Here is a 13,105-nt window from a genome sequence, read left to right as displayed (position 1 = left end):
GGCTTTTAAAATGTAGGAAATATCACCAGATTCAGAAAATGCAGGAGAAGGGAACAGACCCTTACTCTAAAGAATACAACCTAAAAAGGGTATAACTTCTGAAACTTAATACTCTTACACCAAATTGTAAAGGAAGAAAATATAGTGAAAATATACTAAATTGCCGTTTTATATAGCAATTATATTTTGTCTGAGCTTCCCACTGTGGAACACTGAACATGTGGTATTGGTCAGCTTGATATATTACTTTCCAATTTGGGCCCCATTTCATCAACACAAGAAAACAACATGAAATCATTCTTAATGAAATTAACATACTAGTTCAGTGGACTTGGTCTCTATTATTAGATGTTATTATGTGCCTATCAAAGGATTTATTTTTGATTCATTCTACTTTGCATGATGCTGAAGCTGCACTGTTTGGCTGCATCATACTAGCAAATGTAGCATGATTGAGTTTTTGTTAATCAAGAAATCATTTCAAAATTGTTTGGTTTCACTAGGTGTCTGAAGACATTGATTGCAATCTCTGTGTCATACCCCCATAGGAATCACATGAGTGTATTAGTGAATTAGAAAATGTTTTTCTTCCTTAGAACATTCAAGTTGGTAATACACAGAACAGGCAGAGTGGATAACTGCAGTGAATGTTACAGGGAACTGTGAGTGACCTTGAATTGGAAATTATGCAGTTAGTTACAAAACCACTGACTACAAGCTACCTGAGATTTGGGACTACTAAGGATATATTTATTACATAATATATTGATATATTAATTGACTAATTCATAAAATACTGGATAAGCATTAGCAGTTTCATTAATTAACTGCTACATCTTCGGTTCATTTAGTACTTTTTCAGTAACATGAAATCTGACATAGGCAATTTCAAATTTATTTTTTTTAATATCACAAACATAATGGAATTTTAAACCCTCATGAAGAAGTGCTCACAGAACTGAATACAGAATATTATAAAATTAAAAGAGCAGAAGGCAGACGAAAAAACATGTGCATTTTCCCACTTGGCAGTCTTAATGGAAACATGAATCAAGTGATATGCCTAAACACATTCAAAGACTGTTTTTTGAAATATGCGTACAGTTCCAACATTTATCTTGGGGTTTTCTCATAAGCATGTTAAAGTTTTTTAATGAGGGTAATAGGTGCAGATGGCCTATGCTTCTAAGTCACTACTTAAAGAACTTTAAAGCTATTGGTTGATTAGGCCTTTTTTTAATGTTCCATTTAAAAATGGAGGTTTTTTTGCAACACTGCCGTGATAAGAATATATATTACATACTGCATCTTTGACAATACTTATGGTGAATGGAAGAACACCATTCCTTTTGGGGCTGTTCCTCCCAATACCTTTTCCTGCTGCCTTTCATAGAATCATAGAATCATTTAGGTTGGAAAAGACCTTTAAAATCATCAAGTCCAACCGTTAACCTAGCACTGTCAAGTCCCATTAACCATGTCCCTAAGCACCATATCTACAAGTCTTTTAAATACCTCCAGGGACGGGGACTCACCCACTTCCCTGGGCAGCCTGTTCCAGTGCCTGACTACCCTTTCGGTGAAGAAATTTTTTTCTAATATCCAACCTAAACTTCCCCTGGCGCAGCTTGCAGCCATTTCCTCTTGTCCTATTGCTTGTTACTTGGGAGAAGAGATCGACCCCTATCTCGCTACAGCCTCCTTTCAGGTAGTTGTAGAGAGCAATAAGGTCTTCCCTGAGCCTCCTTTTCTCCAGGCTAAACAACCCCAGTTCCCTCAGTCGCTCCACATAAGACTTGTGCTCTAGACCCTTCACCAGTTTTGTTGCCCTTCTGGCACAAGAAAGCCTTTCTTAATTTCTGACCATACTTTAAATGAATAGAAGGACAATTTCCCAAACTCTGTACTTCTACCAGGGTTAAAAATAAAGCTGATAAAATAGCCGAAGGCCCCAGCTCGTTTACATGTCTCCACTGAAGGATGTTATGTTTATCACAGCCTTCCTCTCCTACAAAATGGTTAAACACTTGTGCAGATTGGATTGATGAAGTGTCACATTCATGACATTCACATGGAATTCGTCTTTCAGTGGAGATGCTAACTGAGGAATGCTAAGAATACTAATAGCTATTGTTGTTGCTTTTTCAAGAGTTTTTTTTTTTATGTTAAAAAACCTGCCCACAGATCACGAATATTTAATTTCCTCTTCAGCCAAACTTTGTACACAAAGTATTCCAGCACTGACTGGCAAGGCACTGACTTTCAAGAAATGCTGGGGGGACGCTCACGCTCACATTTAGCCAGCAGTGCACCCCAAATCACAGGCCTCATTCACAAGCATGATCTTCATTTCACTTTGTTACATACAAAAGGACTAAACAGCCAACAGTGATTCCCCCAGTGAAATGTTGATATTGTGGGTAAATATTTTTAGGATTTTTCCATAAGTCTTCAGGGTTTCTTTTGTGTTTGCTTTACATTTCCCTAACACAATGGCTTCTTTTGTCTAATTTTACTCTGGCTTTAATTATAAAAAAATAAAAATAGATAGAGGAAAAGGGATGTACTTTTTAGACCTCCTGCAGTCTGGTATCAGAATCCTTAAAGGAGAACTTCATATGTTTCAAAATCCTTACAAAGAAAATGGAAAAGGGTAAGGGAAGAAGTATCAACTTAGTATTTAAAATAACAACAGTGTCAAGGATGAATTTCTGAATGTATTTTCTACCTACTTTATTTCATTAAAATTTAATGCAAACACTAATGTGTCTGGAATAATTAAAGACACCAAAACTGATCAACTTCAGAAGGAAGAAGCAGAAGTAAAGAAATGATAGACTGGCACTGCATACAAATGATACCATGGTTTCTCAGTTACTCAGAAGTGGGAAAGACATTCTATCCTAGGTCAGTATTTTAACAAATAAAGCATGACAGTGACATCACTTGGTGTCTGTAACAGCACTATTTCACACTACAGGTGCAATAAGTACTTAAGAGCCTAAGTCTTCCCTCACAGGGAAGGAAAATACATGCCCATTGTCAGCCTGAAATTATGCCTGCTTAGACTGTATGGCTTGCGGTCCTGCCTCCAACAGGATGGGGATTGAAGGAGAAGAGGATGTAGCACACAATGCGATTTCAATGTTTATATTTGTCATGTTCTGTGAACTGTCATCACAGGCCCTTGCAACATCTTCTGCTTCTTTAAGTATATACTTATTTAATCAAGTTGCTAGTGTTGACTTCTGAAGTGCTAAATCGATTGCTGATTAGCAAGTGTTTCTGTGACCATGCATTAATCACTAAAGGAAGAGCACAGTCAACAACCTATAAGACAGGGAAGCCATTTCAGCACATCTGGCAAATGTTGAGAAGTACAAACAGCATGCAAACAACCAAAACCAAAAAGGAAAACATAAGATAAGAAAAAACAAGGTACTATTTAAACATGAACAGAAGCAACTTTATAACCATCTGTAGTTGGCTTGTTTAACTGAACATTTCTTTACAAAGTACTGTGATCCCAGTTAATAGCACATGTACTTTTATCATATGGGGTATCAGGTATAAGGGCTTAAACTTTCCATCGATTGTTAAACTAGCCCCTCCTAGACCTCAGCAGAGAGAACAGCAGCAAACTGGACTGATAGATAAGGAGTTATAGCTGCATCAATTAATATAAATAAATCAAATCACTTATTATGTCTAAAAAAGCTTCAGAAAGTTTAGTATGGCACTGGCATCTATTTATAATTCAGTAACATGGATATGAGAGCTGTGAAAAAACCCGAAACTTTATAGTTTTATAAATCTGCTTTACATCACAAGAATGATTGTGTTATGTTCACAGCATGTAACATGAAGAACATCTGCAGGGAAGCAAGTTTTACCCCATCTAACCAGAAGTGCTTAGGAAGTGACTCAGATGAGGTGTTATTCCCCATGCTGGATATTCTTCTTCATTTATGTAAGCTATTTTATTTCAGTGTTTAACAAAATACTATCAGCAGATTTGAAAATGTTACTCTCACAAAACAATCACAAGATAGAACTGCTATTTTTCTTTGCTAATTTTGAAGAAATAGAGCAGCAGTAGTACAGATATTTTTAACAACATGGTACTTACAAGTTTTATATTTAAATTCAGCAAAAAAATCAAATCTCTAATAACTTTTTAAAAAATAAAGTGTTATTTTTCATCACAGAAGTTATGTAGAAATAGAGAAAAATGTTCTTTGCACTGTTTCTGCTTTTTTCTAATGGAAGTTGAAACTTTGCAAAGTAATGCTTGAAATGATAGTTGATTTGAATTAAAAGCATATAAAATTAATTGCAAACTGTAACAGGCAATTAAGAGCTTTCATTTCCAATGTACACAACCTAGTTTAAAACAGGCTTACTTGAATGATGTCTCTTGGTAAGGTACAAAAGTTGATAGTGTTTGGCAGATACAGTTATAATCCTAGATTTGAGAAAGACATTTTCCTAAAAATGCTTCTTTTTTTATTGTTGGCTGCACAACTGATCAAATAATCGCAGAAGCAGAAAGGAGCTTAATCCAAACTCCTGCTTGAAGCAGGATCCAATTAGCTGAAGCTGCTGAGGACCACATCCAGGGAAGTTTTTAGTATCACCAAGAGTACAGATACCTCCAACGTCTCCGAGCAATCTGTTCCAATATTTATTCAAATCATTTATATAAGGTTATTTTGTGGCAGAATCGATTTAGATATTAAATAGGCTGTTAGACGACTCTTACTGCAATTCTAATCATGAGCAAACTCAGAAATTTGTGACAGGAAATGTTTGTGTGTTTTTTTTTAAAGATTAAGGAGTCAATAAAGGAATAAAATTATACATGAAAACTAACAGCTGTAGTGATTTATTAAAACAAATTAATATTTTAATATTAATAATTATTATGTAATTTTTGTAGCATAAGTGATATTTAAGCAATATGAATATTCACATACCAACAGTAATTAACAATAAAACACCATCTAGGGAGATGGCTGGCAAATTTACAAATTTAGATCTTAAGTCATTAATAAGGAATTAGACACCACTGTCTTAAAAGACAAAATAAATATTAACGTGCACTACACATGCTACCAGAAGCATTTTGGTCATTGTTGATACTTTTGATTTTTTTGCTAAATGCAATTACCAAGTTCTTCACTAATTTAAATGAAAGAGAAATGCATCTATCACAAGAGACTTAAGAGCCTGTTTAGTTGAATTCAAAGATACATTTAGTTATTATACTCATAAATAAAGACAAACTAGCTGCCATCCTAATTAAGGAAAATAAAAGATTAAGGAATTGACTAAATTGATTTTAAATCTAGCATTAAAGTTGATTACCTTTCACTGAATGCTTCATAAGTGAGAAGACATCCATCATTTACAATTTTTACTGTGGGAGCTATGCAGTATTTATGATTTATGGTTCTCTCTCCTCTAAACAGATTTCAGTAAAATGAAATGACAGTTCCTCATAGGAACAACCATCTAATCAACACCAAGGGAGTGTATAGACACTACTGAAAAATTGTCATCACCATTATAAACATACTTCTACATTGCCCAAATTTCTAAACAGCCATTTAAAGTGAAATGGTGTACATCTAGGGCAGGAACAAGGCAGCCCAAAATGCACAGCTTAAAAGCAGTCCATCTTTTTCTAACATTTTTCTATACGTACATTGAGAAGTTTTATTTATTTTCACAGTTATCTAATGCTGTACAGATAGAATTTGCTTGTAAGAAGAGGGGAGTCATTAGGATCAGTCTGCAATGCAACCTGCATTTTTAGAGGTCCTGCCTAGATATAAGTAACTGTCAGTCAGTCATTTAAAAAAGCCTTTTGTCATGATCATCTATAGGAACTGCAGAAAGCGTTAGAAATTTCCAATGATGAGGAACCCACAATTGCTCCTTTATACCTACCCACTCAATATCAGATCCTGAGACCTAATGACTCCTTTGAAAGACAGCCAAATTTTTTTAAAAGTCATTTAGAAAATGTCAGTTGTAAGTGACAATATGCTTGTGACAGAAAGTTCCCAGAACCATCCAAAGTAGCATCCGTGAACCAGATCGTTTAAGTGCCGAACAGAGTTCTTCATCCTTAGATGTCTACTAGAAGGAGTATTTACTGTCTTTAGGGAGCAACAAATAGGTATGACAAGAGGATTAAAGAACCACAATTTGAGAGGCTGCAATTTGCATTTTTGTTGGCTTGTCACAATCTTACTGTTACTTCAATACTGCATTTCAACAGATATTGTACATGATCACGGTATGTTAATCATAGTCACTGGAAACAGCACAGATGCTAGTAATTATCATAACAGATGATTATAAATTTAGAGTAACTTCAGATATAAGAGGTATGTGCATGTACTTACTGGAGATGCACGGACTTGTGTTATTCTTAACTGGTTTTCCAAATCTTGAACTTTATTTTTCAGTTCTGTGTTTTCAGTTTCTAATTCTTGAATCTACAAAGCAAGTGGTTATTGTAAAAGCTATTGGGATATTCATTCATTAACAACAGCATCCACTGAGAATAAGTTATATCTGAGATCTGGTGATTTAGAAGCAATTTTTAACTAGTTATTTGATTACAAAAAATAATTAAACTTAAATTTCTGTATCTTCCGTATTTCAACGTTGCTTTTCTCTTTAATAACCTTGCAAGATGGCAAAAAATAAAATATTGTTTCACAGTTATCAGGTCTTTTTTCAGTTTTCATATTTAATATCTGTTGCAATTCTTGGCAATCTAACAATAATGCTGGAAATTATGCTGTCATAGAAATCAGATAACACAAATACAGTAGCATGTTCTTTTATCTCTTTAAAAAATATAGTTCAGAACTTACTCTTTTCTGTAGACCTGCAATTTGTTTCCTTGTTTCAACATCTTTTCCTCCAGATTCCAGAAATTTCCTGTAAGCTAAGTCAAATGCTTGACCAATTGTTAAAGTTATCTCTTCTGCCTTTACATAAAACATAAGACTGAAATTAGTATATTAAGAATATTTTATATAACTATTTTCATTTCAGATGATCACAAAATGCTTTACACCATGTATCATGTTCAAAGGGTTTGCTTCATCCATCAGGAAGTCAACACTACAAAGGAGCATGGCAGACATTCTTCAGCAAAATACCCTGACAGAAAACACTACTAATACAACTTAAAAATACTTCAGATAAAGAAGGGAGACTGAACAGGCAGAACACAATTAGCTAATTTTTAGTATATGCCTCTAATTTCTGTAAATACAGATAGCATGCTACAGTATGTCTTTTTCTGATGATTTCTGAAGCAAATACAGGCTTTTCTATCATTAAATAACTTGTTTTAATTTTAATGGGTTAATGTTTTCATGATAATGGATGTTTTGACCTGTACTGCTTTTAAATTTATTTTCCACACTTACTTTTAGAAGTCCTATAATATCTCAATCAGCATAGTGTAGATAAATATATTTACCTGTGCAAGTATTTCTGATTACAAAAATCCAACCAAACAGAATTTGCATCTGTATGTGCAAAATATAATAATTTAGTTCTATGCTGATTCGCATCATATGTAATGATGTGTATATACAATCCACACAGAAAATCTACTTTAATAGTAACAGAGGTAAAAATAAGCATACAAGAAGTTGATTGAACACACCAAGGTTTCAGAAAAAAATGCAGACGTACAAGAGGCACCAGTAAAAGGTGAACATACGGATATGCCATTTGCCTTAGAACTTAGTAGAGAAAGTAAACACAGTAGGTAACAGTTTGGGTTTTTTTAAACAATTTGGCAGAGGAACAAAAACAAAAATTGGAATAAAACATTAATCTGGCTAAAGCTAAACTAGAATTTTCTCCTTTATTGAAATGAAAACCCGAAATTGGTTGTTTCTCATGAAAGCAGAGCATTCTGCTCAAAGCCGAGAACATTTTTCCTTCACTACCTATAGGAACATGAAGGGCTGGATGCACAAAAATGGTACAGAATGTGATGCTCCCAGCCTTTTAATCATCAGTGCAACAGTAAAGTCATTAGAGTAGAGGTGTGTGAAGACCTGAGTTCTATAGGAATGGGGAATTAACTCCTCTATCTTTTTACTGTGGGAAAAAAAAAAACCATACGGCCACCTTTATTAAAAAAAAAAAAAAAAAAAAAAAACACAACCACCAAATATCACAAGTAATTATTTTAGCCAGATTAGAATGATTACACCAAAAAAGCTGAACTAGGACTGCTTTGAAGAATAACTGTTTATGTTAGAATAAAAGTAAAGTGTAAGGGACACTAGAATTATGCAGTCCTATCTTCTTGGAAGGATGAGGGTTGGCTGAAAGGAAAGGTACCAACTAAGGTGGGATACTTTGAAATCTGAGAGTACTAATGAACGAAGAGTGAAATTGAGGAAAGTAGTACAGTAAGTGGAATATCAGGGTAGAGAGAAGAAATGGTGCATTGATTTGGAACCGAAATGCTACTAGCGTGCAGCGACTGCAAGGGCAATTTAAAATCATAGGAATGTGTGAAAGACACAGGATAGAAATTTGAAGATAAATGGACAGATGTCTACAGCAATTCTGAACAATATCTACTGAAGGCACTGGAGCAATGCAGGTGAACAACAAAATCACCAGAAACACTGTGAAGTAACATACAATGCTATATAATTGCATATAAATAGAAGTGAATATGCATCTTTTTCCAAAATATATATTACTTCCTTAGTATTTCCTTTGTATATCTCGGCTACTTCAGAATAAATCAAAAAGAGGAGTCTCTAGATTATAAAAAACCCTAAACATCCATTTTTTGTGTTTCTAGTGTTTTTATTTGTTAATTACTTTCTGCCAGGGTAAACACATGACCCTGTTTCAGCTAGACACCATTTTCTTCATTTCCTGTCCTTAAAGTATTTTTTTTTTCTGCTCTTGCACATTTTTGAACAGTTGCCCTGTTCTATCTCAGACACGAGAGAATGTCAGTGGTTGGTGCAATGAATTCTCTGGTAGTGCATCATGGCATTAACGAACGTGGGAGACGTGGTGGGTGAGCAGGCAGAGAAGAGAGAAACTTGCTTAAAAAATTAAAAAAAAAAATCTGAGGAAGAGAGGCTGAGGCAGACACACCAGCAGAAGAGCCTGCGAGGGTATCTCAGCCACAGGGTTGCAGCAATATCTGCAAAACAGCTGTGCAAACATTTCAAGCTTGGTGGGATGCAGTCTGTTCTCTGTGAGTATTGCAGATGCCTGGCCTAGGATATTGAGCTGGGTAGTAAGAAGAATTGCTCCAGAAAACCACCTTAGATCAATGAAGAAAAAGGCTCCCCTTTTAAATTAATGCATCTACGTTACAAGACACTATATTGGCATGAAAGATTATATCAAAGTGACCCCAATTAAAAAAAATGATTAACCATTCCTGTTTTATTTCAAAGCACACCAAAGTCCATAACGGTCACCCAAATTTTTTTGAAGTGTCTTGCATACTTACACACTTTTCACTGTCAAATACATAGCACAGATGCTTATTTGATTCTGAATCTTTGCATATGAAAGTAAATATCCTCTTGTCAGTTTTATCATCAGCACAAAATGATATCCTATGGAGTTGACAGTTGTGCTGGACTTCCTGCAAATAAAGAGTATTTTCAAGAAATTACTATACTTGCTTAGGATAAAGATGCACAAAGTAAATCTCTGGATTTCCTCATGTACATAAGAGCAGGCAAGTTGCAGTAACAGTTTTGAATGTCTCTTATTGTACATGAGAGCACCCAAAAATGGACTCAAAAGTATAACAGAAGTTAGCAAACTCATCTCCTAACAAATGTTCCCGATTTTACTGAATGTAAGCAGGAAGCTTTTATTTGGACAGCATTTATCTGGAAGTGTTTATTTGGACAGTAATTTCAGTTCTAGAAAATTGGTTTTACTGTTGCTTTGTGTCCCTGTGCAATTTATTTAGCGACTGGTTATGTAAAATACTCTCTTCTTTTTCCAGGTGCACACCATCTTCAGATTTCATCCTCTCCCAGGGTTTGTTAAAATGGTTTTACTGAAATAAGTCCTTACCTTTCTGTTTTAAACATAGAAAACAGAAATAAAATGACTTTGTTATCCAAATACAGGGGCACAGAGAAATAAATTAGACACCTAAATAATTGCTTACTTAAGGTGCAACATAAACAGCTTTTAAACATTATTATTTGCATATTTTTGATACTATATTTCACTTTCCATTAAAAAGCATGTTCCAGCTATTTAAAACATTGCAGTGGCAACGCTCTTCATCAGAGACAGCTTGACAAGACTGAAAGAAACTATCTCAACTATTTTTTTTTGTTATTTTTCTTCAACAAGTCTCTTCTTGGTATTTTATTTTATTTGGCTTATTACATGGGAAAGCATTATCTGCTTTAAAGGAAAATATGCAGTTTAGATGTGAACTATTATCTATTAAAAAAAAGAAAGTATCTGTGCAGCACTGAGGTTCCCAGATTGCTATAAGCTCATAAACAAGGGCATGCCCTCTCTGCACGCAACCATTTATCAAAAAAATGTACTATATGGGCAATCTTTTCCCCTTGCCCCAGCTGCATTCCTTTTCTCAGTCTTTACAGCCATTCTTCTGTGTATCCTATTTCTCCCATATTCCCAAATCTCTCTCACATTTAACCTCTGTCCATTGCAGCTCTTTAAGAGTTACATGTAACAACACATGCTTGTTCTGGCTCTTGTAGGTTTTATAGATCCATAGAATCACTTTATACCATTTAAGGACAGAACCATTTTTCTATAATCCTCCTTTTTTGAGCACCAAATATAGGATCAAGTCCTGATACATGAGCAAGCCTCCTGTTCCTACCACAATTAATAGTCATTACATGAATATAAATGAATATTCCTCTAACAATATTGATTTGTTTCAAAAACATGCAGAAAAAATTATTGTAATCAGCGATGATGACATAGAATTTAAGTCGTTTCCTAAAGTATGTATAAATTGTGCAAAAAGAAGGAAAACCTGATTCAAATTTACATTTACATGTAGCTTTAAGAGACGAAGTGGGGGAGATAAAAAGACTACTCATAGTTGATTATCATTTGAGTTGTAATAACAACATTGCTAAGAGATTAGAATGTTCATATTCCCTCAGGAATTGCGATCCCACAGCTTTCTGTTAATCTCTGCAGGAAGAGTTAGAAGACTAACATTTAAAGCTGTTATTTTAAAACAGTTTTTTGCCAGGATATGGGGTTTAGTACCCCTATCTGCCCCATGCCATAAGGAAGATGCAAAAACTGCAATTAAAGTTGGCATGGATATTTCTTGTCCTCTCTGCTTATGAACTGTTGAATTGCGGCTGTATCAAGAGTCTGAAGCGAAAATAGGATGCGAGTAGGTATAGCCTTGAACTAAAGCTACCTTTTCTCAAAGGGCAGTATCGCTGTCTGAATGGTGGCAATTACTCCAGAATTAAGAAGCAGTAACAAACAGTTCATTCAAATCCAACATTCAATGTATGTACAAAAGAATTACTAGCACTCAGATGTTAAGAATTGCTGACTATTGAATAAATACTTTTTAGCTTGATTATATTTATCTCATTATTCCTCTTGAAGTCTGTGAGGAGGATGTTTTGCTTACTGTGTAACCCCTTCCAAAATACCAGAGCAAACAAAGGAAGAGAAAACCCATCCATGGGATGACTCAATGGACTTAAATGCTGAAAAGGCAGAAATTGTCATGCTGTGCCAGATAAAAAGCCCACAACAGTGCTTATGGCCTGCTACATGAAGTTAACAGAGAAATGGGTAACACAACTGAGAAACATAAGCATTCTAGGGAGGGGGGGATACAATAAAAAAAAAAAACAACACCCCCCCCCCCAAAAAAAAAAATCACACAAGAAAAAGAGGAAAAAAATGAACATGTTAAGGAAAGACGTGCAATTCCAAAGCAACAGCATGAAGAATGAGTCACTGCAAACAAATTGTCTCCTCATTCACCTGCAAACACCTACACAATGGTGACCATTTGGAAAGGTGTTTATCATATGCAGTGTTAACATTTATTTACCACAGTGTTTTCATCTTCCTCAGAGTTTAAAAGTTCTGGTGTGAAAGGATTACAAAAATTAAATCCCACATTATCCTACAGTCTGTATTTTAGAGTACCATGTACCTTTCTGGGAAGATGTCACCTATGTGTTGTAACAAGAAATGGTATTTTAGAAGAATTTTCCATCCACAGAATGGCTTTGATTATAAATTTTTTTTAAAAATATAAAACACTAAAACCAGTTAAACCAATATTTAATTACTAGTTTAGCACCATAAATATATAAGTCTCTTACCTTTGTTTTTGGATCTAGAATTTTTACACCATAGATTGAGATTTGTAATTCAACTTTGGGTGTCTTCTGGCCTTCCGATTTCTTGATATGTCTTGCAAACTGTAAGATGAAAAATACAACAGCAATCACATTAATAGTAAGTTTTCTTTATTTTTTTTATTACTTCTCATTTTCTCTCAACTCCTTCCACCTGAAGTTGTTTCCTTCCTTCCTTCTTCAAAAAGCTCTTGTAAACAACGCCAACGATTCCCAAAGTCACAGTCAGGAACAGAACAGCATTTCTGACTGCACACTATAAAATATTCCTATAATTCAAGAAAAAATATTTTAAAATTACTTTGCTGGTTTTCTTGAAACTTTTATCTGCTGTTTATACACTTAATTTAAGCTTTTGCATGAGATTTCTAGGAGAACAGTAGAAACATGAACTCTTTCAGACAGTTTGTCAACTGCTTGGTTCTCCGGCAGTGAATATCTTTATGCTTTCCACATCCCATTATTTCTACGTTCACTTCTGTACACATGCACTGCAGGTACTTCCCATATGTTCCTCTGAGGAAATCAGTTCTTTTAAACATGTTCAGTATGAAAGCACTACAGCTGTCAACACCTAAGAAATACTTGATCTCTTCTATTATATTCTCAGGATTTATTTGCTAACAGTTGACTAGATGATGGCTAGACAACATTTTATATGACTGCGTCAGGTA

At 34.7% G+C, this 13,105-nt stretch overlaps 1 protein-coding gene across 5 annotated transcripts in view; it reads right to left on the bottom strand.

Annotated features, from left to right (window-relative positions):
• GULP1 (GULP PTB domain containing engulfment adaptor 1) overlaps positions 1–13,105 on the bottom strand; it is a 163,023-nt gene that overhangs the window by 22,443 nt on the left and 127,475 nt on the right. For all 5 annotated transcript variants that reach the window (XM_087732540.1, XM_087732539.1, XM_087732538.1 and 2 more), the window contains 4 exons: positions 12,396–12,494; positions 9,530–9,667; positions 6,891–7,007; positions 6,414–6,506 (listed from right to left, as the gene is read on the bottom strand). In XM_087732540.1, coding sequence (XP_087588666.1) covers positions 6,414–6,506; positions 6,891–7,007; positions 9,530–9,667; positions 12,396–12,494 — 447 coding nt within the window. The remainder of the gene's footprint in view (positions 1–6,413; positions 6,507–6,890; positions 7,008–9,529; positions 9,668–12,395; positions 12,495–13,105) is intronic.

The sequence above is a fragment of the Nipponia nippon genome, unplaced genomic scaffold (assembly GCF_047370975.1).
Source record: "Nipponia nippon isolate SJK-2023a ecotype South Korea unplaced genomic scaffold, ASM4737097v1 scaffold_5, whole genome shotgun sequence".
NCBI classification, from domain to species: Eukaryota; Metazoa; Chordata; class Aves; order Pelecaniformes; family Threskiornithidae; genus Nipponia; species Nipponia nippon.
The sequence above is the reverse complement of the archived record's forward strand: the minus strand, read 5'-3'. Positions and strand labels throughout refer to the sequence as shown.